The sequence below is a fragment of the Vidua chalybeata genome, chromosome 13, assembly GCF_026979565.1.
Source record: "Vidua chalybeata isolate OUT-0048 chromosome 13, bVidCha1 merged haplotype, whole genome shotgun sequence".
In the NCBI taxonomy this organism is placed as follows: Eukaryota; Metazoa; Chordata; class Aves; order Passeriformes; family Viduidae; genus Vidua; species Vidua chalybeata.
Window position 1 is genome coordinate 7,655,228 of NC_071542.1, and position 24,842 is coordinate 7,680,069.

At 37.0% G+C, this 24,842-nt stretch overlaps 1 protein-coding gene across 5 annotated transcripts in view; it reads left to right on the top strand.

The window, feature by feature from the left end:
- Positions 1–24,842, top strand: part of NEDD4 (NEDD4 E3 ubiquitin protein ligase) — a 51,039-nt gene that overhangs the window by 19,799 nt on the left and 6,398 nt on the right. For 2 of the 5 annotated variants that reach the window (XM_053954901.1, XM_053954897.1), the window contains 17 exons: positions 11,394–11,444; positions 12,246–12,307; positions 12,613–12,715; positions 13,387–13,556; positions 14,107–14,224; positions 14,366–14,533; positions 16,279–16,344; positions 16,933–17,052; positions 17,458–17,664; positions 18,791–18,868; positions 19,128–19,182; positions 19,272–19,330; positions 20,177–20,242; positions 21,485–21,714; positions 22,268–22,389; positions 22,488–22,558; positions 24,167–24,262. In XM_053954901.1, coding sequence (XP_053810876.1) covers positions 11,394–11,444; positions 12,246–12,307; positions 12,613–12,715; positions 13,387–13,556; positions 14,107–14,224; positions 14,366–14,533; positions 16,279–16,344; positions 16,933–17,052; positions 17,458–17,664; positions 18,791–18,868; positions 19,128–19,182; positions 19,272–19,330; positions 20,177–20,242; positions 21,485–21,714; positions 22,268–22,389; positions 22,488–22,558; positions 24,167–24,262 — 1,842 coding nt within the window. The remainder of the gene's footprint in view (positions 1–11,393; positions 11,445–12,245; positions 12,308–12,612; positions 12,716–13,386; positions 13,557–14,106; positions 14,225–14,365; positions 14,534–16,278; positions 16,345–16,932; positions 17,053–17,457; positions 17,665–18,790; positions 18,869–19,127; positions 19,183–19,271; positions 19,331–20,176; positions 20,243–21,484; positions 21,715–22,267; positions 22,390–22,487; positions 22,559–24,166; positions 24,263–24,842) is intronic. The other 3 variants (XM_053954899.1, XM_053954898.1, XM_053954900.1) reach the window with 3 other exon arrangements.

Consider the following 24,842-nt stretch of genomic DNA (forward strand, 5'->3'; position numbering starts at 1 on the left):
TTTATTTTACAAAGCAGTTTGTTGCATGTAGAATTAAAGATAAGTCGTTTTTGAGCAGAGAAACTGTAAATACCATTTGTTTCTGTATACACCCTGAACCACAGGAATTTTCAGTTTCCTCTCGCACTTTTTTTTCCTCCTTCCAAGTACTATTTCAGCCTGAGCAGTACTGAGTAATTTAATACCTCTTCCAACAACATTGTTGTTCAAATTATAGTACTTGGGTCTAGAAGGCTTATATTAAATATATGTATTTTTTGTAATGAAATTCATGCCCAGCTAAACTGCAGAGGTGTCTACTCTTATTAACTCTTAAGGCAGTTGTAAAATATAGGCCACATGAAAGGTGGATTTTAAGCCTTGTTTAAATAACATTGTGAGGACTTAAATTATCTGAATATTTTTAGTTATGAATGCTGATAAAAGTGCAACAATTGATGATTACTAAAATTGTTTTAAGAACTCATTCTCATTGATTTGACACTAATACCATATAACTAACATGCTTGTTTAAGCAAAGGGCTTTTTGCCAAAGACCATATAATTATGACAATCCCTTTCTAAACTAGTGAGATACCTTGGAGGTGTTTGCCTGGAATTTTCAGTCTTTTGTTGCCCTTAGAGCAGTGCTTGATGATTCTACACTTTCTGACTTCTTTAGTGTGTTTTGGTTAGAGCTTAAAGAAAAATGCTCTTTCCATCTTGGGAAATTATGATTTATACTTAAGCTTCTTTATAAAACTCACAGTGGAACACAGATAATCATTTTTTATATATATATATATATATATATATATGTATTGTTTGGTGATTCTTCTTCCCAAAATCTCACTGTAAAGTGGGGGGTAAAATCCACAATAAGCACAAACAGATGAGATCCAGACTAATTAAAATGTGTCAGTTATTTTGAAAGTATATTGTGAAAAAAATGTTGAGTCATGCAGTTCAATTACATTTCTCATCAACTTGCACTGCTGGTCTATGTGTTTAATGGCAGCTGATATGAAAGATAGTCTGTATTTTAATCCAAGCTTGGGATTAGACTGTTAGCTAACATTTCCAGCAAACCTCCTAGGACACTGGACTGGCAGTAGTTTGTTTCAGTTCCCAGGAACAGTGTTGACAATGGATTGACACAAACATAAGGTACAGAAATTTCTCAGTCCTCAAAGGGCTATTTTCAGTTTTTATGTAAAACCAGTAAATAGGTAGATATTCTATAAAACATGTTATCAAAAAATGTAGAAGCTTCCTCCACCAAACCAAGCAAAAACCATAGTTGACTTCACAGCAATGCAGTAATTTACTGGAATAAATTAGATAAATACCATTGTATTTGTTATTAGTCTTTGTGACCAATACAACTGATTCTATGGCAATCATTTAATTACATAGTCCAGTTAATTATCATGGTGTATTGTGACTCATTTAAAAATAAACAACTCCCAAAATATTTCTCTAGACTCCAGTTAGTCTGGCCTAGTATATTGATATGCTGAGTCTGGGTTCAAATTTAACAAGTTGATACTGGAGTAGCATTTAGTAATGTCAGCTATCTGTACAGGGCAGCCATGAAATCAAATCAGTGCTGTGGTCAGAGACTCCAGAGGCTGAAGCAGCAAAAGGTCTATGCATTCTTTTCTTCTGTGCCTTGCTACCAGCCTTCAGCCACCTCGGATCACATTTCCTGCTTTCCATAATCAACAGCTTGTTAAAGGCTGGCTTAAAAAAAAAATCAACATCATTTCTATGACAACTGGCTTTGGATTATTTTTAATTAAGTTACAAAATGGGCAGTGGTGGTGGCCAGTGTGTGACTGCTGGTCTTTACTGGAAACTTACTGAATAGGTTCTCTAGTAGATACTGGAATTTCATTTATGTGAAGCAGGAGAAAGAAAGAGGCCCATGGTTACAGCATTGAAGGGTGTCCTTGACTATGTATTTCTGCTTTAATGTTTTGGGCTTTTTCATAATTGTTTTGGGTTGGTTTGTTTTTTTTTTTTTTTAGTGCATCTGTCTGCTTAGGGTAGAAATAAATCTGCAGCTAAAGCATTTTGACATCACAGGTGTGGATTGGGAGGGTATGAGTGCGTAAGGGAACAGGTTACTTGTCATCATACATACATAAAGTCCAAGAGGTACGGAGAAAGGCAGAAACAGTGAATACAGTTCCAGTTCTTGTAGAAATAAACAAACTTCTAAAAAATTAAAAGTTCTCTTAATCTCTTCCACAAGCATAATATCATGTTGACATCCCTGTTGACATTAGCTATTCCTTCTCCATCAGTATCACTCTCTATTGGATAATGTGAATATTGTAAATGCATTTGCAAATCTATTTCAGCAGCTGTATACCTTTAAAATAATTTCTTATACAATTGAGGGACTAAATTGTGTTAAAGGCCTTACAAGTAATTTTGCTTGAGTTTTGTCTCTAGTTATTGAAATGACATGTTTTGAAGCAAAAAAAAAACCCAAACTTCAGAAATGGTGTAAAAGAACCAAATTGTTTTTTTTTACTCTCAGATTCATGTAAGGGAATCCTTTTAGTTGGAACTCTAGAGCTTTTTTTCACCGAACTCTGGAACTTTGCCCTCATAAAAGATGCTGTTTGAATCTTGCTGTACTAAATTTAAATTTAGTAAAACAGTAATTTGAGGGGGCTGTGTGTGAGGATTTCTCTCTTCAATAACTTCCCAGCTGATCTGAACATGCTGAGGGGACCAGAACCTGTGTCTGGAAGATTGTGATTCCCTTGATAAATGCTGCAGCACAAGTCAGTGCTGGATAGTCTGAGGTCGTCTTCTCTCTTGCATTCTCCTTAGGAGTAGAGCTTCTGTCATAGCAAAACTCCCTTCCAGAAAACAGTGATCCAGTCAGGGAGAAGCGCCAAGAGAAGGGAAGGACAGCTGTGGCTCAGCTCCAGCTTTGCACATGGAGCAAAGGGCTGCATGTGTATCAGTGTCCCAAATCTGTGCAAGGAAGTGAGGTGGAGAAGGAGCAGCAAAAGCAGAAGATTATGGAGGCAATACAAGGCAAAGCACAAATTGGTATCACTTCATGCTACTGTGCTATGGTAACCTCATAATCTAACTTTAATATTGTTCAGTATTGCATATCTGGGAGGATCACATTACAGGACCATGTGGTGCATTGCTGTGTCATGGTCTGTCAGTTCAGTCAGGAAGAGCTGGGCTTGAAAGGAAGGTGCTGTCTTCCTGAGCAATTGTGGGGGTGCTTATGTTAGGCTTCAGTCACATAAGAGCACGTGTGTTGTGTCTCAGACAAATTTTAGAAGCTGACATATACATCATGCATTGAAGGGAAGACAGTGGAAAGTGTGTTAATCACAATAATGAACAATTTATAATTAGTTGTAAGTAATTTCCTGCTTCTATGCTTTAAGTGGCAGTGACCTGTAGTGCTTTAGTAGTTGGTACTAATTTCTTCATCTTGCTTAAACACAGAGTTTAGTTACAACTTCTTCTCTATGTCTTCATGCTTCAGCTTTTGATTAGCAGTCCTTCTTCAGGGGAAGAAAAAGATGGCACACAAAGGATGGAATAGATCTTACAGCCTGCTACGTGGATGCATTTGGAAAGTGATGCAAAGGAAGTGATCAAATAACATTATTTGGTAGTAACTCGATCCCTGAAGTTTTTCAGGTTGTATTTGGCAACTATAAGCCACATGTAACTTTCAGAATATCATCATACTGTAAGGAAGCAGATACTTGAATATACCAGGATATTAAAGCTCTAGCACTTTGCAGTCCTCAGCAAACATTACATGTACGTATTAAGGAGAAGCTTTATTTGCTTGTGCTCTGTGGAGATTATGATTAGCCTAATTCTGTTTATAGTCTGCAGCTGAACTGAATTTGGGCAGGTTTCTCATGCCAGAAAAAAACAGGGAAACTAAAACTGCAAAACCATGCAGAGCAGGCCTCCTGAAACAGCTTATGTAAATATGTAATTATCCAGCCTTCAGGGTGATTCATGTCCTTTTTATCTTCCATGAGAGAGCGGGTAGCGTTGATGCTGTGGCTTCTTTAATGTTGCCACAAGCTATAGTTACTCTGTTTTTTAAAACGTGGTATACCAACAAGAATGTGTTAAAGTAAAACTTGTTCACAGGGCAAGCTAGAGACATTCTTCCTTTACTCCTCACTAGCCAAAGAACTTGCAGGCTTTCAGATATGAGATCATGATCACTTTAACAATTGCTTTAATTTCTTTTTTTTTTTTATTCCAAATGGGCAATTTGGAAATCAGTGTTGAAAAATGTCAAGTATTAGACACATGAAGAGCAGCTAATGATGCACACTTGGTGATGGCTTCCTATACTGGTCAGGAAATGGTTTGTGTCATGGGGAAAGACTTGCTGAAAATGTCAGCTCAGATCTTGTTGACAGGCAAATAAAAGCTTAGGATTTATTAGGGAAGAAAGAAGCTAACAAACTTAAAACCACCATTATGGAATTGTACAAATCCACATAGGTGCATGGCATGTATATTTCTGGTGGTCCTTTTTCAGGAAGCATGGATAACAGAACTAAAAAAAGAAGGGTTGCAAGATTGGGGTGAGTTTTATGTGAGGAGAAACACTAAGCAGGCCAGAGGTTTTTCAGCTTTGAAAAAAAATAAAAGATGGTATAGAGGGCATTTATAAAACTATACTTCAAGAGAGGTGAATTTTTCCATTCCACTTTTTAAAAAATATGTTCTTTCATGTGTTGCTGAGCAAATTGTCTCAAGATATGCATATCAAAAGTAAAAAAGGATTTTAACAAATTAGGTAAGTTGAAGAAAGGTCCATCAAAGGGTATTTTCAATATGTATTTTAATGTCAGGATCAAGAGGTCCATGACCACTTACTCATTGGAAACTGGGGGTTGCATCAAAGGAAGTACTGTTCTTAATTGCCATTATTATTATTATTCCTTAAGCATCTGCTCTCGGCCATTACATGGAAAGGATACAAGGGTAGGCAGAGTGTTAATCTGACCCCCAGGCTCTCTGGTGCCTGCTCAGCCCTTGCAGCCACAGAGGATCAAGTGGTAGAAATGCTCTCCCCTCACCCTTGGCAGAGTGCTCTTCTGTGTTCCAACACGTGTTTTCTCATCTTCCAGAAGTGGATGAATTTCATAGATTAAGCAAGTAAGCAAAACTGAGTGGCCTTTTCAGTCAAGTAATTTGCTTATGACTGACTTTCACCCTTGTCTGAAGGGGACTGCCCTGCATTTCTGTGAAGTGTCTCTGTTTCAAGTGTACTTTTTTCCTTATTCCCTGTGACAAACAGAACATGCTGGTTTGGGAATGCGGCCAGCAAAATGTTTGTAGCTCATTGCACTGTTAGTTTATGGATTTATAATCATCTCTGTTTCAAGAGAGTGCATCATTCTTTTTTTCTGTCATGATAGTTTACAATAAACTGAAAAGTCTACAGATAGCTGCAATTATTGTTTGAGACCTTGGGCTGCTTTCAGCTTTATCAACTGTAATATAAGCAAACAGAATTTAAGAAGGACATCAGCAACTTCCTGGCTGAAATCACATACAGACTTGAATTAGAGTCATTGAAGTTAGGGTGTATTAAAATGCAAATGAGACACTCCAGCTACTCAGTAAGAGGAATGTGGTAAGAAACACAGAACTGGATTCTTTCAGACCTGGATGATTTCTCTGGCAATCGGTGATTTTCCTAGCATAAAGGAGATGGCAAAGTACAAGGGCTTTTTGAAGGAAAAGGAATTCCAGAATTTATTATGAGCAATACTTATTTTTCAATAGAGTTTCTACATTAGCCAGTTATTCTGCTAATCATTGTTTCTACTAAGTTTGTTTTGGGACAAATATTTAGCTTATTAATAAGAAATCTGAAGTGGTTAACATCTGACAAATTATAGGCTAATAAAACCACGTCTGAGTTGGGAAGTGCAATATAACTTCGGTAGTGTCGTTGAGCTTGTCTGAAATAAATTGTAATACTGTTTTGTTGGAAAAGTGATTGTGGTTGGATTATTTGTGTTGTGGTCACCTTTTGTCATTCGAGGTTGTCATCCAAGATCAGTTCATACAGACTGGTTTTGGACAGGTGGGATTTATAGCTTGAGCACAGCAGACCTTAAAACAAACCCAGCCACGGAGTTCTGCTCTAACTGGGTCCTGTGTCTGCCCTTGCACCTGGCAGCAAGAGGTTTAGGCTTGGGGCTGGGCAAGGTCTATATGTGGGGCTTGAGACTCCTGTTCAGCAGTGGCTGAGGACTAAAGCTGAGTGTGGAAAGCTGTGGTGTGGCTGGCAGTGGCCCTAGCTGTGTGCTGGTGCACAGGCACAGGGCAGTCCTGAGTTAGTGCTGATGCTGCATTTGCATCAACAGTAAACTTAGGAATGCTTTTGAAAACTGCTGGACTGACTTTGGAGCAGGGTGAGGCCATGCAGCCTGCATCCAACCCTGCTTTAGGCTTGTTCTCTAAGAAGTGGCCAGGTACCTGTAGAGCCCTGGCCAACTGATTTAATTTAGGGCTGAAAAGCAGCTTCCAGGTTCAGCTTGACTTTATGCCTCTGTGTGATCCTGAACAGGATCAAGTGAACTTCATAGGAGTGAGACCATGATGCAGACATGTTCCACTTTTCTCCCTTCTGGGGAAAAGTAGTTTGTCTTATTTTTAATTCAATTTCTTCCCTCTTGCTCTGAAAAGCAAAAAGTTGATTGACTATATGAAGTCCTTCAGCTGAATGTGTTAATTAGCCACTGTAGTAAACATCTGCAATATCTGGTTTATCTGTTGTTACTTCTGGGAGCAAATTACACCTGCAGTTTTACCATTTGATAGAGTTTTACATTTCTGTGTTTTAAGATTTATAGTGTTAAATGGTTTTCCGTTTAACACTATAAAGGTGAAAGTGCACCTGGAATTGTTACTACAAGAGTTTGTTTTTCAAACTTTCTTTGAAGTCTTAAGATATGGCAAAAAAGCTTTCACAAACAGATGCAAATGTTCTATGTTTTTGTACTATTATCAACATAACTGATTTGATGTCAGGAATGATTCGTTGAAATGGTACCTAATTAAATATTTGATACTGTTTTCTAAAGTTTTTGTGGTGAATATTGGCAGATTTAACAGAGGAGGACAAGTCTGGATTGGCTTTTGAATTTTCATAAAATGTAATATACCTGCTTTTTATAGGGTAGCGCATTTGGCACATGCATACATCAAACCAAAGGAACTCAAAGTCCTGATGAATAAAATCAATGCATTAATAACTTCCTTCATGTTCTCTGTTTATGTTGTTCTGAAGTATGCTTTGGTTATATTAGACAACTTGCCTTCCTGTGAACTATGTAAAAAAAAAAAAAAGCTGTCTTAAATTGCATTGTTAATAAACTTTTAAGGACAAGTTCTCAAAGCAGCACACATTGAGTGCACCAATATATGAATGTTGTTGTAAAAGGCCTGTAAACTAAATATGAACTTCTAAGGAAGCGGTAAGATTTTGGTGCCATGTAAAATGTGTGAGCTATAAATGGAGAAACAGATGTTGCTTTTACTCTGGCCTTTAGATAAGCAGTTGTCTGAAAATATCTTTGGAAGTGAGAGAGAATTAGTGAAAATAACCTCAGTGTCATTTCTAAATGCTGTCAAGTAGATGGTAAAACTGCTGAGGCATGTTGTGCTGACACCTTGCTGTTGAAACAGCCAGCAGGGCTGAAGGTCCTGCAGAAACACGTGTTGTGTAAGAACCCTTGACCTAACAGTATGTATTCTCCCTTTTGAAAATGCTGATAGGGTCTTATATCTCTGTGTCATAGATGCCAACTCTAAAGATATGCCTACGTGTCATTAAAAAAAAATCTCCTCACAATGCACAGGTCCCCCTTAAAAATACTGGAGACTGGGACTGTAATGAATTCCATGCAACCAAGTATTTATTACATTGCAAGATAGAGAAGACATTACTTGTGGGATCTGTGAATTCAGTACAGTCTTAATGTCATAATTGAATCTTGTTTTTTTGAATCAGTAACTTTTTCATGATGAATAGCATATGCTGGCAGTATTTTATGGAAGAAAAAAATGCTCACTTTTTTCAATTTAGAATTTAAGAGAACCAAATAATACAGTCAGCGCAGCATGAAAAGAAAAATACTTGAATTTGCTAGTGTAGCTCAGGAAAGTTTTTTTCATTCTCATCAAGCTTGTAACTAATGTTGATGTTTGGGTGTTTAAGCAAGAAGAATGTTGGTTTTATAAGGCGTCTATTGAGCTCATGTTTTCTTAAGCAGTGATAGTCCAGATCACTGTTTGTTTTTTCAATTTGAATTGATACTTATGTTCCCTCCAATAAAAGCTGTATGCTTTCTAGTTTTGCCATACAGCTGTGGGTTTCTGTGCAAAGATCAACGTGTGCACAACTAGCTGCCTGTTTATTCAGAAAAAGACTGGGAATATGCTTGGATTCTAATTAGTGGACTAATACCACCAAACATTAGTCACAAAAATTGGTAGAGAAAATACTTGTTATTTCAACACCCTGGTCTTATACAAGAGCTATTTCAAAAGGCTGTGTGATTAATCCAGCACTTAATAAAGGCATTAAATTCAGTGACCCATTTTCAAACCTGATAAATTCGGGGATATGTTCTTAATACTGCTGTTAAATGTCAGACTCGGATAAGCATGTCTGTTTAAAATCTACTTCAATTTCTGATGGGAGTTGCAGAAAAAAAAAGCCCAAAATCTAAAACTTAGTAAGCATATATTCATAAAATAGATGAAAATGAGTTTTGAACAGAATTACTGTCTTTTGGTGCTTTTCTTTGAATGCTTTGGCATTGCACTGGAGTTCTTCAAATGAATTGTGTACAGCAGCTGTCTGTCCTCACCTGTTTTTAATAACTTTCTATAGACTAAACCAGTGAATCAGTAAAATACAAGGCCTCTCTGTTAGTGCAGTATATCATTAATTGAGGTTTATGCCAAGCAGAATGTTTGAGTTCTCTGGCTGTTAAGAAATTAGAAGCTGACAAGAACAACTGACCCACTTGTGTGTGTTGCCTGCTCTGATGAAGCAGAGATCCAAACAGTTTCAGCTCCGCTGGCATTTAGTTGTTCTGTGTGCGATGTCTGTTGCGAAGCTGCTTTGGCACCTCTTGGCAGGCAGTTAGTCAGCTTGTCATGGGGGGACATGCTGGAGATCATTCCTGCTATCTGATTTATGTGTTAGTTGTTTGGAGGTCAACAAAAATCTCCACTCAGGGTTTTGCTTTCTGGCTGGAGGAGAAAGTACTGTTAAAGGGTTGGTTATCGAGGCTAACTCTGCTAAAAATAGGAGGAGAGACAGCAGAATAATAAAGTGAATAACAGGAGCCCATACTCAAATTATGCTGGTAACAAACACAATGTTCTGAGGGTTTCTAAAATAGAGCAAACTTTTGTCCCACATTCCAATAATTTATTTGGAAGGCATGTTCCACTTGAGGATTGCCAAGAACTTCACAAATACTAAGCCTTTTAACATGTCTAAGGTATGTGCTGTGCCATTTAAAAAAGAACCTCATAGGCAAAAATGATACCTATTTTTTTTCCAGAATCCTGTGGTCTATAATAGCACAGAAAGTTTTCCTTCTGTAGTTCAGGGAAGCCTCTGCAGGTATGAAACGTGTTGTAGCTTTCTATCTCAAAAGAGTTTGTGGACTAAAACAGTGGATGTTTTGTATATATTTTTGTTTTTGTTCCCTTCAGATCTGAACATGGCATCCATGCTGCAAACTGAATTTGAAGTGATTTATCTCCAAATTTCTACATTTTACCACCAATGACAATATAGTTGTGCTTTTTGCAGGTGTAAAAATTAGAGGCCCATGTGAGACACTGATTCTCCAAATACGTGTATTATTTAAACATTAAATGGATGAACTTAGGACAACAGAGCTAAGGAAAAAACAATTACTAAGGCAAAAATAACTGCTTCAAGAAATACCTATCCTTTAATGTCAGAGGGGCCAAAAATTGATATGATTGGGCTGGAGTTTTAAGGCTGTAAAACATTTGAATTGAAAATTAAAATAAGTTTTCCAGAAGAAAATTGGAGCACATGGTTTTGCCCTGAGGTGAAGGAAATAGATGTCAGCAAGCTGCAGAGCCTTGTGGTGAAAAGTTTTATGGACAAACATTAAAATTCTGGGGTGATTAGTTTGAATTAGCACAACAACAGATTTAGGAAAGAATAGGCACCAAAATTTTTGTTAGCTAGAAAAATCAGGAAGCCTAGAACTTCAGAGGTAGCATGAGCCACAGAGTTGAAGATTTTTACAGCTCTTTACTCAGTCTGTGCAAAAAAGTGTAGTCTTGTTGTAGTGTAGGTTTTTTTTGAAAAGCATAAGCTTGTACATACCTTCAAAAAATTCCATGCTGACCTGAGTTTATTCCACAGGCACTGATATGTCTTCATGTTAAATGATGCTTATAATACATTTTCCTGCTTTTGTGGAGTTTCACAAAGGTTTTCAAATCATGAATTAATTTGAAGCAACTTAGCACATGCTCCAGTAATCCAGCAAGGAGTCAAGTAAAGTACTGCTGGTGGTGATTATTGGGTGAATACTGAAATTACCTATTCAGTAGATTACTGAAATTGTCATTTCTTTGGCAAGCAAAAATCCATGATGAAAATTCAAGTGTGCAGCAGTACTGTGCATTGCCAGTCCCTGTTCTGGTGTGACAGCTGCTGCGTTCATAGTCTGGTCCCAGCTGGACAGTCCAGATGTCCAGGTCAGGTAAAATCTTTTGGATGGTCATTGATAAAACTAAACTCTGCAATGTGTGTAGACAGAAAGTATTTTTTCATAGTTCTAACAGATTTTCATGCCAAGCTTGGGATCACTGGAATTGCTGGAACTTCCAAAGCACTTACCACAGATCATACCTACTTTTGCTTCTTGTTAGCTTTGACAGTAGCTGTATGATTTGGAAAAGAAAACAATGTTTATACGTGCCTGTTTTAAACAGCATGGAAATTTATGGAAATTGTTGGGTGCTCCTAGGAGCAGGGTCCTTTAGGACAATGGTTCTGCTGGAGATACTGACAGTCTGTCCTGATGCTGAACAGCTCTCCTGTTTTGTTAATGTTAGCCTGTATAATTTAGTAAACAGTCTAAATCTCCACCTCCAGCTCCCACAATTTTTGTTTTGAGGAAGGCAGAACTGTCCAAGGCTCTGAGTGTTGGGTCAATCAGAACTTGCTCTGTACAAGTTACTGCCTATAATTCAAAAGTGCCTTCGGGTTCTAAGAAAGCATTGGTGTGCTGTCAGGGTGTGGGAGACAACGTTTTTAAAATACTTTGCAGCTTTCAACTTTCTGTGGTGTTTGTTTTTGTTTTCTGTAGACTCGAGATGATTTTCTTGGACAAGTGGATATTCCTCTTTATCAGTTACCGGTTTGTATTTTTTGTTTGTTTTTAAGACTACAAAAGGGAAAAAATATTTCTATATGCACTCTGTTAGTCATCTAAGAAAGTTAACAATACTGGTAATAAAGTGATTAAATGCTCCTGCTCTGTGGGTTCTTTGTTTTATTTTGTAGATCTGTTTGGGATTTTTCAGTGCTGATATTTATAAAACAGTGCAGGTTACCGTTTTTCAATACTGAAGTGCTTTTCCATAGTTTTAGAGCCTTAAAGATAAGAGATCGTAATTACTGTCATGTCTTTAAATATTTCTCTAAAGTCTGTAAATTTATTTTTAGTGTTCCTTATTCACATAAATAGATACAAAAATGAGAGTAAGTGGGTAATAGACCTACTGTTGCTTTGGTCAGTTTTTTTCTGTTTCTTGTAATCCTTTTGCAAGGCAGATAATCAGTTGTTAAGAAATATCACTAAGAACATTGAAATAAATAAGCTTTTTCATTTTCTTCTGAAGTCTCAAAACATTAGCAGATACTAACAGATTTATCAGAAACTGTTTTAAAACCAGGGTAGCAACCATGGCAAACCCTTTCCAAGAGCAGGTGTTTCATTCTGTAATGTGCATAGACACTGAAAGGTAGTTGTTGTTTTCTTGAACCAGAGTATTGGTCTGACTGCTAAGATTAAAGGTGATATTGCTGTTACTGCACCTGAACCTGTAATTTAAGTTTTAAAATGTTATAAGGCCTTTAAAGAAATTAACTCTAAATTTCTAATAGTTTTCTTTGATTTCAAGTGCTTGATAAAGATTTTTCTTGAAAAAAATTCCAGACAGAAAATCCAAGTATGGAGAGACCATATACATTTAAGGATTTTGTTCTTCATCCAAGAAGGTAAATACCACATGGAAATTCTAATTTTTATATCTAAACAATGCTCTTACGTATCTAGTTGTAACTACATATGCATTTTCTAAATTTTTCTGTTTCCATCCAAGAGATTTGAGTAGCCATTTCTAAGATATTGATGTTCTACTAAAAAGTCAGCATTATTTTAAATACTTACTGTATTCAGAAGTCTGAAGCCTCAGTGCTATTATAGAACTTAATTAATGTAGATTATAATCCTCTAGCTGTGCTTTTTCAGCTATTTTGTTTTACAAGTGCACAATAAGACCATGTTATTTTCTCTTCTGCAGCCATAAATCAAGAGTTAAAGGCCACCTTAGATTAAAAATGACTTACTTGCCTAAAAACAATGGATCTGAAGAAGAAACCACAGAACAGGCTGAAGAATTAGAGGTGGGAGAAAATGTGTTTATTGCTGAAAAATGAATGTTAGTAATCACTAAGCTATAAATAGTGTTTTAGAAACAAACCAGTTAAAAGTGATTGCTTGTATTTCGTGCGTACAATTTAAAGTGCTTATGTTTCTGTTGTAGGTACTGTTTCATGTTGTTTGACCCGAGACAGATGCTAACATCTCTCTGGTTTATGAATTTCAACCCTCTCCAGTCCATAAGGGCATTTTGATCTTGCCTACCATATATATGTGATCTTTTTAAGCACATCCAATGTTGATTAATGGATTTCTTTTCCAGACTTAACTCTATTCAGCATTACCACCTTTGCTGTTATTAAACTTTGTTACAGAAGGGTGTGTTCATCTGCCTCATACATTCACAGCATATGTATGAAATGACAAGATTTAAGCTTTTAATGTATTCTGTGAATGCTGTTTATTTTCCTGGAATTAACAACTTCTGGTACTAATATATTTAATGGTCTTGAGTTAAAAATAAGATTTCTGCATGCATAATATGCCCTGTCATTTTTTAGAAATAAACACACTAAAACCAGAGTCAAATTTACTGGCTTAAGATGAGCTACACCTTAAAAGGGGGAGTGGCTTGAAAAATTAAGATGTTTTTCAACTTTTATAGTATTAAAGATAGTTATATTATGTCTTTCAGCCTGGGTGGATTATATTGGACCAACCAGAGGCTGCTAGCCAGCCACAACAGCAGCAGCAGGAATCTCCTCCACTGCCCTCAGGCTGGGAAGAAAGACAAGACATCCTCGGCAGGACCTACTACGTCAACCATGAATTCAGAAGAACACAGTGGAAAAGACCAACTGCACAGTAAGTCTTTTAGCCTGCAAATTCAAGTCTTATATTAGCTAGTGTAATTCACCCTATTACATTGAAAGCAAGGAGAAATAAAAAGTGAACAGCTTCAAAATTAGTTGAGAGCTTTCCCTCACTTCACTTAGAAGCCCTCATGCAGTGGTCACTAACTAGTGATCGTTTTGAATATACTGTGCTCTGGAAGTGTGTGTTCAAATAGAAACTGGTTGCAGTTGAAGAGATAAGAACTATAGGAATGGAAACGAAATAATTTTTCAGTTTTCAGCCTGGTTTATTCCTCCCATCAGGGACTTCGTTAAATTGTTTGCCTTATTTTTTTTTTTGGTTCCCCCGTCCTGGAATGCTACCTGGTTCTTCAGCTTACACTTCACATTGAAATGAATTTATTCATCTTAAACAGTTTACATTCATTTATGTAGTCCAGACTGTTTCTTTTTATTCTGCCAAAATGACTGTGATGTATGTTTTTGCTGTTAGCCTGGCTTACTGTTGAAAGATAAACTCTGGCTGCTGTTTGCTGACTTCTCTCACCCTGCCCCACCAGGGACAGCGTGGCTGTGGCAGATCTTGGCAGTGTGCAGCTGGAGGCCCAGCACGTGTTCACTCACCGGCGACAGATATCGGAGGATACAGAGAGCACAGACAACAGAGATTCCCCCGAGGTAAAACAAGAAATCTCAAAATGGTTCTGAAATGCAAGTGATTTTTTTAATCTAGCATACTCAAAAAGCTTGTCTTAAATAATTGTAACTTGGAACTAAACTACTTTTTAAAAATGTTTTCCCTTTGTTTTCCTTTCAAAGAGCTGGGAAATTATAACTGAAGATGAGGCAACACTGTACAGCAGTCAGAATGTTCAAATGCCTCTCTCGCAGAGTAGCTGTGATATACAGAGTCATCTTGCAGAAGAATTGAGTAACAGACTTACTACCTCTGGAAGTCCAGCTACTGGCCAGTCAACAGCCTACACTGTAAATTATTTTTCTACTTGTTCTGATAGAATTAGATCCATAAATACTTTATTTAGGAATTATATTTTTAATTTCATCTCAAATGCACACACTTTAAGAATAGTCTTTTTGCTGTAGAATCCCATCTAAGCAAGCATTTTCTTCTTCTCTGATTTGCTTATATGGATTTCTGCCTGAGGTTAAAACAGATTTGTGTGAACTATTTTTCAGTCTGTAAATCTACCTCTTAGTCTAGTGTCATAGAGTGCTGAGAACTACGAGTGAAAAAATCTACCTGTATCTTGAAAGCTTATTTCTAAGGGAGTTGTGCTATGTGACTTACTTTTCCAATTAGAAGAAGTTCTAAGATTGACCATTTTTCATTCTGGACGATGGGATAAGGTTTTATGATTGGGTTGTGTAAACTTGCTGCTTCCTTAGCAGCAAAACAGGGAGTTTGCTCGTACAAGTTTGTTCCCTTGTGCCAGCTGTGGAACTTGCCAGACCTCTGCATGAGGCTGTTCAGCTTGCTAACCCAGCAGAAAACTACTCTCTTTTCCCCAACTCTGCTTTTTTGCAGTTTGAACAACTGAAACAGCATGCTGTGTTGTCTGACAAATGCTACAGTAGCAGAGGGAAAGCAGCAGGAGCATGTAGCCAGGGTGAAACTCGACTTTTTGGTGGTGCAAGCAATTAAATAAGCTCAGCTGTCCTCTGAAACCCAAGCTCCACAAACAGCCTTGTAACCTGATATGTGAGTGAGAAATCCACTGTCCATTGAGGAAAGCCTTTAGAGGTGACCCAGGCCATCTAGTCTGTTAGATTTTGGTATTGAAATAATCATTAGTTTGTGTGATGTTAAGAATGCCCTTCCAAATGTAAATTTGGAGTTGACAATGTTTATCTGAGTTTGTACAAATGTATCACTAGTGTTGCTGGAAACAGTCAAGTGAGAGTAACAAGACTTCACTTGATCTCTGCATTTCAGCATTCAGTGGATAGCAAAGAAACTGTTATTTCAGCTTGCTTGGGTGGCCTGAGCAAAGAAAGAAGCAGATGTTCAAATTATTTTCAGTCAGCTAGAATGGCAGTCTTGCCTTTTTTCACCTGCATTACACCCCACCCCCCCACCAAAAAGACTTTAAAAGTTAATCATGCTTTTCCTTTGAAGTACTTCAGTAGTATGTGGATAGGGGGAAATCCTTCAAATAGTTGTGGAAATTCTGGAGCAAAATGAAATACAGGTGCCTAATTAAATAGCAAGTGAGATCTAAATGTGACTGTAGGCAGGAAGGTGGACACTTAGTTAAAGTCCAGGGATTGAATCGCTCTTCTCAAACTGGTTATCTCAGACTCTCATACCTTTTCATTATTGACCTAATTTACTCTCTGGAAAGTTGTGTTAGCTCTGCTCTATCACAGACTTTACTGACAACACAAAAAGTTCTATTCTGTAAACGCAATTGTACTGTAACTATTTGTAATTAATGTTTTACATGCCAAAACATCTATTGCTAGAGTATTCAGAACTTTCACAAGCCTCTATCATTCTAAAGTTATAATAGACTCTGTGAACTTGATGTTTCCAGCTGCTAAAACAAGAATTTAAAAAACATGATATTAAATCATGTTTCAAAAGAAATACAACACTTTGCTCAGGATGGAAACTGTAATAGCTTGAAGTGTGATAACCATTTTTGGCTGTTGGCTGCCATCCTTAAAGCTGCAGTAATAGGTAATGTGTCATTCCTCTCCACTCCTTCAAGAACCATTCCAGCAGAAGAGGTAGTCTGCAGACATACAGACTTGAAGAGCAGCCTGCACATCCAGTGGTAAGTCATTTTTCAAAAAACACAGGCTTTTAGCTGTGTTAGCTGCTGACATTTCAAATGAGATTTGGCCTTCTTGCCCAGCAGCTGTCCTGACAAAATGGCAATTATGGGTCTAGTTCAGCTTTAAAGTTTCCACCTTTCAACTTTGTTTAGCATTATCTTGATGCATAGTCTGCAGAAGGAAGTAGTCTTGCCCTGATGATAAGAGTTTCGTTTTTCAAATGGGTTGGCTTATAATTGTTTACTTCTAATTAAAAGCTATACCACATTCCATTATGCTTTTATGGTGACACTGCAAACTGTGATCTCATAGCCAGAAGTACGAGGCTGGATCAGCCTAAACCAGGTATATAAATGAATCCTTTAACATGAGGAGTTTGAATATTGTATAAACAAACAAATAAAAACCTGTTACTTCATACTATTCAGAAAGGACTTAAATACTTCTTATCTATTTTATCCAGCTCATAAAAGTCATGAACCTTCTGGAACATAGTTTTGTTGTTTTAAATTGACAGAGGAAAACCTTTTCACAGTAAGTTTCATAGTTTCCCTAATTGTTTTTTGTCTGTTATCACTAATATTTAGTTACTGCCTACTTCATCTGGATTACCCCCAGGCTGGGAAGAACGACAGGATGAAAAAGGAAGGTCATATTATATAGATCACAATTCTAGAACCACTACCTGGATAAAACCAGTTGTACAGGTACTGTCTGTCTTCAATTTACTGACATTTGTATTCATTGAACTTTTAAAACATCTTCTGTAATAGAAGTGGAGAGATGGCTTTGAAACAGAACATGCAAAAGGCATAAACTGTAAAGTACCACATAAAATATCTGAGAGACTGCACAGACAGTTAGCAACAGTGATGTTTATGGCAAGTCACTCTCCCTTCTGGAGAGTGGTAGCTGACTGAGGAGGTTGGAAGGCTTCTGTAAACCTTCAGCGCAATCAGTGATTGTTAGTCAATGTGGTTGATATCAGGAAATATGTCAGGGACTTGCTTTATGAAACTGCTTTAATGAGTCAAAAATACAGGTTAATGGGAAAAAGGTATTGCTTTACAGGGCTTTGATTTGATAGGATGTTTTTTGGTCATTTACCATAGATTGCTGCAGAAACAAGTCAGGTGTCAGCTGCACAAAGTATTTCTATAGGAAGACAGCCACAAGCAACATCAAGTGATTCATCACAACAGTCTTCTCAGCAGCAGCCTGAAATGGAACAAGGATTTCTCCCTAAAGGCTGGGAAGTCCGACACGCACCCAATGGGAGACCATTCTTTATTGACCACAATACCAAAACTACAACATGGGTAATGGAAAACTGTTCTCATGAACTGAAAATCTAGTTCCTCTTGAATCAAAACTTTGCTGCTTTCAGCAAGTTTATGTATGTTTCTTTAGTGCCAAGGTAGCTGTATCTGTTCAGGAGCATGGTCAGATCATGGTGCTAATAAAGCCAAGGTGGGGCATTCAGTCCCTGTACAGACCATGGAGATGGACTCCATGATCCTTGTGGGTCCCTTCCGACCCAAAATATTCTGTGTGAGTCTGAGTGATATGTAATAAAAATGCCAAGTTAATTATAACTTGGCAAGTTATAATTATAACCTGTCATGAGTAGAAGATAATGAATTTTCCTAATTTTATTGGTACTTGGAAGTTTAGGAAGTTTTTACCTCTTTAGGAGGAGAAAAAGAGGAATCTGCTTCGCAGATGTAAGCCCTCCTTAAATGACATTGCAGAACTTGGTAGCTTGTAGGAGCTGTTCACAGAAATGAGTTCTGTAAACATACCTTCAACAGGAAATCCATTACTTTGAATTTATCACAGGGCACAACACAAATTTCTGTGAATGCTTAGAAAAGCAGACCAGGTGCAAGTACCATATGGGTGAGGGAGCTGTACAGCTGCAGTTCCACAGAGGGGCACTGCACACCACTTGGCAGTGCTATGAGATGAGCTTAAGAATCTTCCAGTGTGTGACAGTGTTTCTGTCAGGTGAAAGGGAAAGAGAAATGCATTAAATTGATTCAAAATGAGTATTCTTTTTTCCAGGTAGATGAAAAGAACTCATTAAACACAACCACCTTCAACCAAGCTCCCACAAAAAAGCCCAACCTATCAACCAAACCCAAAAAGTATAAGGTGTATCAGAAATAGTGTGGAAGGAATAATTTGACTCAATTACACAAAAATTGGGTTGAATGAGGGATTTATATTTATATATATGTAAATAAAATAAAATTAGAGGTTATTAGAAGATGATCATAAATTACTGGAGGACTGAGAATCCACAAGGATTTCTCTGGCTGCAGAATATGCAATCATTACCTAACTGGTACTAAGCATATTCTTGACAAAATAATAAAGACAAAAAAAAAATTAAAAACAAAACAGCAAAAGGTTTTTAACATGCTGCTTGTTTTCTTTTCAAAGGAAGATCCAAGACTGAAAATTTCTGCTCATCCGAGGAGAAAGACTTCCCTAGATCCTGTTGACCTGGGCCCATTACCAGTAAGTAAACCATTTTGTAGTTGTTTTGCAGAGGAAACAATTTAACTATTTAAGTTAGCATTATTGAAATTTGCACATGAGAAAATGTAGCTTGCTTTCTTCCTACAAAAAGTACTGTTCTGAATTTCAGTGCTGATAGTAGATGGGGGAGGAATGCCCATAACTGTCGATCATGTTGAGTTCTAGGCACACTATATGATCAGAAATTTATAATAAAAATGTAATAAAAATATGTAATAAAAATCTTGCCTTTTTACAGCCAGGGTGGGAAGAGAGAACTCACACAGATGGAAGAATATTCTTCATAAACCACAGTATGTACAATGTGGTGTTCTTCCCTACTCATAATTTTATTTATGAACATTATTTGACTTAATGGAACTAATTAAAAATTTTCTTGCAGATACAAAGAGAACACAATGGGAGGATCCTCGACTGCAGAATGTGGCAATAACTGGACCAGTAAGCTTTCCTCATGTAGATTTTCATATTTTTCAGAAATACTGTTAATAGAATCCAAGCTTGTGTCATTTATCAGTTAATCAGTCTAGAAAGTGAAACTTTCAGGGTGTCTGAACAAAGCTTTTTTTTTTCTTTTTAAAAACTGTTTAGAAAGCTTTCTGGGGAAATGGTCTTTAAATGCCAGAAAGAAAAAGCAGTTCCCATGGTAGTAAGAAAGTTTCCTTATAGGCTGGGGGGAGGACTTTGAAGTATGTAAGGAAGTGTTATTTATTTCTTGTCCACACTAGCTCAATTCATGAAGTAAATCTGAGAAAAAAGAAGAAAAAGAAAAAAAAAAGACCTTAAAGAGAAATTAAATTGATTTTCAACTGAAAAATAATTATCCAGCCTCAATCCTTAATCTGAAGTGTGAAATCACCAGAACTAATTGCAAAGATGGTTTGCATTATAATTATAGATGGGTTTTAGTGTTCAGCTGATATCTGTGTTTATTAATAGCCTGCATATGTAAACAACTTTCCCTGTCCATGGAAAACAGAGGTGTTTGTAGCCAGGTCTCTCATGATCCAGCAGGGAAATAGATGCGTTATGGACGTCACCAAAGGCATTTTGGTCACTTTGATCAGGGCCACTCCGGGATCTCGGGCAGTTACATCAGCTAATGGGGAAATACAGCATGACTTTGTGGATCTGATCTGAACTGAGAAGTGCTTTTCATTCCTGGTGTTTATAAATTGGAAGTTTCCCCTGGCACTCAGTAAAACATGTATTCCTGTTATCTCAGAATTTAAGTGGGTTGTTTGTGTTTCACAAGACACATGAGACTTTTTTTTCCCCCCCTCAAAGGCTGTGCCTTACTCCAGGGACTATAAGCGGAAGTATGAATTCTTCAGAAAGAAACTGAAGAAACAGGTTAGTAATCAGCAGGAATCCAGCAGCAGGTTATGAAACTTAGGCCCCTAAACAAGGGAAAACAAATTCATGGGGAAGGTAAATTTACTGTCTGATCACAAATATATTTGTGAAGCACCAACTTCATAACAATTAGCATTTGCTCTAACAGCAGGGTTTGTGACTTTATGCACTGATGAAGACTGTAAGCAATCTAATTAAAAAAGTAGACATTATCAAAGGTTAAAATGTCATGAACCAGAAAGTAAGACTGGCAACAGAAAAGTTTGGAAATCACTGATCAAGCATAGAATAGTTTTTGAAAGTCAGAATATGGAAAGTTCTCAGAATAGATTTTAGCCTGTCTATGTAGAAATCTCTACTGTCATCATGATCAGGCTGGATGATTGCAATAAATTGTTACAGCCTTAAAATCTGAAGTTTATGGATCTTGTTTCCAAACTCTAGCTTGAAGTGGCCAGTGCCAGGTATATTTATAACATGTAGCATAAAAGACTGTAAATAGCATCTGGACAGCCAGATAACAATGAGTCTGCACAAGTTCAATCAAATTTTACATCCTTGGGAGATATTTTACATATGTAATAATAGCCTTTGAGTTTAGATCCATGCTTTGCCTTCTACCTGCCAAGTCTGCCTGTAAATTGCACACAATTATATATACATCTTGGTTTTTGTGTTCCTAGTAAAACAAGATTGACATTCATTCAAATGTCAGTATCTGAATCTGAGATAAAGAACTCAGCCACACAATACAGTTGTGGTAATTTGAGAATTTAATACAACTGTAGATTTTGCCTTAAGTAAGGGAATGGGACACCTAGGCTCATACAATATTGAACTAGAAGGTGAAATAAGTCAGGTAAAATGGTTCCAGATAATTTTGTGTCAACTGTGAGCTGTTTTTAATCAAGAGTGTAATGTGATAAATGTTCAGTGTCAGAAGAGACTCCATGCCTTGCTGCATGCAGAGCAACTGCCCATGTGTTGTTACTAGTAAGAACTGACTTTAACTGTATTTTCTTAGCATGAAATAGAAGTTAGTGTCTGAAATTCTCTTTGCTAGCTGAATTGTAGATAAATGGAGCCTCTTTTCAATCATATTGAGTTATGTTTCCAAGTTATGTAAGGAAACAATTTCTGTGCCCTCTTTGTCTATTTTCAGAATTTGCATATTCTGCAAAACTATAAGATGCTGGGTTTTGTTTTATTATTCTTTGCTTTCATGTTTCTCTTTTTTAGAGTGATATTCCAAATAGGTTTGAAATGAAAATTCATCGCACAACAATCCTTGAAGATTCTTACAGAAGAATCATAGCTGTAAAGAGAGCAGACTTCCTTAAAGCAAGACTTTGGATTGAATTTGATGGTGAAAAAGGTTTAGACTATGGAGGAGTTGCCAGGGAATGGTTCTTCCTTCTCTCTAAAGAAATGTTTAATCCTTATTATGGATTGTTTGAATATTCAGCTACGTAAGTAATACCGCTCTGGAAGATGTGAAAACTTAGGAAAAGAAATTGTATTTCTTGTACCTTCTTTAAAAATGGGGTTCCTGCTGCCCTTGCAAATGTACCAGAGGGTTTAGTTGATAATAACTGTGATAATCTGCACCCAGTTGCTTGACAGAAGAGTAGTGTGGAGACAATACTTGTAGGGTGTTTCTACAGCAGTCTAACATAAGCCATGGCATTTTTGCATGGACAAGCATGTGCTTGCAACCATCTCCTGCATAAAGAAGAGGCAATTTGTAACCAGTAATGCAGAGAATGTTACTCTACTTTAAAATGAATGGGACTTAATCCCTTCTCCTTGGTATATCTCTAATTTACTGAGGTAGTTCGTGGTGGTTGTTTCTGATACACTAGTAGTCTTCTATTACATATTGTTTATTACTAGATATCATCATGAAAAGCAATAACTGATTAAATAAGTGATGTCTTTCAGATCTTCAAATGTGAGACTGGTCCAATAGTACAACTTTTTTGTTTTTCTTTCTTTTCCCTGTTCCCTCCTTCAACTCTTCAGAGATAACTATACTCTGCAGATCAATCCAAACTCTGGACTTTGCAATGAAGATCATCTCTCTTATTTCAAGTTTATAGGTCGTGTGGCTGGAATGGCTGTTTACCATGGCAAACTTTTGGATGGTTAGTATTTATCTTATGTAATGTGATATTCAGATTAATATTGCATGTGTTTTGAGTCCTAAGTTACATCTGTTAAATTTATTTCTTCTTCTTTAAAGCCTTTTTTATTCGTCCTTTTTACAAGATGATGCTCCAAAAGCCAATAACACTACATGATATGGAGTCTGTGGTAGGTAATTTGCTTTATCATGTTTACAAATATAATGTTATTTTATAATTTTTTATTTATATATATATATATCTTTAATGACATGTTGAAGGTTTAAAATGCACGATTCAAAGATATCTTAGGCTACATCTTTTATAAGTCTATAAGTTGTATAGGAATTAAAACTTCCAGTGAAAATCAAAGACCTAGACTCAGGTTCAAGTCAGTTAAGCTGTATTGAAAACAATAACTGTATTTTCTTAGCATGAAATAGAAGTTGGTGTCTGAAATTCTCTTTGCTAGTTGAATTGTAGATAAATGGAGCCTCTTTTCAATCATATTGTGTTATGTTTCCAAGTTATGTAAGGAAACAATTTCTGTGCCCTCTTTGTCTATTTTCAGAATTTTCTCTGATGTTTTCTTAAAATGTTTTAGACACTGAGGTTGTTAAAATGGAATATAAATACTTTCAGGATTCCTATCTTAACCTGTTTTTTAAATTAGGTGGTTTTTTTTTTTTTATTATGAAATTTAATAATTTCAGGGACTGACCATATTTGAGTGATACGATATAATATTTTTTAGAGGAAAACATGTCCCTTAGGCTTTTCTTGTTTGGTGGATTCCCTGATAATGGCTCTTATCTAGAATGCTCATGGACAAAGTGATTTTTATTCTGTCTTATTAATCTGTTACTGGTTTTGCTGCCCTTTAAGATTACAGCATGTAGTTGCTATCTGTTTCTGAGGAATAGATTTATAGACGTGTCCTGATTTTTTTTTTTTTGTTGTTTTGATTTGGTTTTTGTTCGGTATGATGGAATGGTTTGGGTTGCAAGGCAGGCACACCTTCCACTAGAAGGGTGTTGCTCCAAGCCCTGTCCAGCCTGGCCTTGGACACTTTCAGGGATGGGGCAGCCACAGCTTCTCTGGGCAACCTGTTCCAGTGACTCACCGTACTCACAGGGAAGAATTTCTTAATATCCAAGCTAAATCTCTAATCCTCCTCATCCTGTCACTGCACTGCCTGATAGAAGGTCTCTCTGCTCTGTAGCTCCTGTACTGATGCTGGAAGGTCTCCTGGAGCCTTCTGTTCTCCAGGCTGAGCACCCCCAGCTCTCCCAGCCTGTCTCCAGAGCAGAGGTGCTCCAGCCCTCATAGCATCTTGGTGGCCTCCTCTGGACTCACTGCAGCAGCTCCATGTCCTTATGCTGGTGGCCCCAGAGCTGAGTAGAGGGACAGAGTCACCTCAGTCAACCTTCTGGTCACACTGCTTTGGATGGAGCCTGGATGTGGTTGGCTTTATCTTAATTTTCATTTCCTAAGGTTCTTTGTAGTAATGCCTGACAATAAAAAGAAGATAAATAGAGGATGAGAGACAAGAGTCCAAAATATATTGCTTCAGATAGTGCTATACCATCTTACCACCATTTTGCTACTGGAGACATTTACATAGATTGCTGAGCAATCAGGTTTTAAAGGTCTTCAGAGCTTTGTACAACTGCATTGTCTCTGTATCCAGTATAGGATTACCCAAGGCAGAAGTGTTCACTGGGCTGTCATGGAACCTCTTGCAGTTTATAAGTTGGCTACTTTATTTAGCGTTTACTATTTTGTAATTTTCTCTTAGGATAGTGAATATTACAATTCGCTGAGATGGATTCTTGAAAATGATCCCACAGAGCTGGACCTCAGATTCATAGTTGATGAAGAACTTTTTGGTCAGGTTAGTATGTTCGTGTAATCTGGAATAGAAAAAAACATGGAACAAAATACTTGACCTGTGAAATTAGGGGATTTTATGTGTATGGTATTAAGAAAACCCCTTTGCTCACTCAGCTCTTTCCACTCATGCAGTGAGTGTATTTAAACCTGGTGTGATAAAGGACTTGGAAATAAGCAGAGCTTTAAAAAATTGTTGGTGGCTTTCTTTTTTTTTTTGTTGTTGTTGTTGTTGTTGTTGAATACTACTTGCATTGAAATACAGCTGTTGCTGTGAAGGCAACCAAGACTAAGATATCCATAGTCCACTTTTTGATGGTTTATGTGATTGGCTGGAAAGGATGATCTTCTTTGGAAACTGCTGGAATTACTGGGAGATAACATGTTTCCTTTCTCTTAAGATGTACTAGAAACCTATAGAATAAACAAGTTTGTTATTGCATACAAAGCTGTTTAAGATAAGTCATGTAGAAATACCACAAGTTTTAAATAAAACTTCCAAATTGCAGTTGCCAGCTAGATCTAATGATAATAACCTTTATGGTCTTGTGTAACAACAGTGATCCTGAGAAGAAGCAATGAAA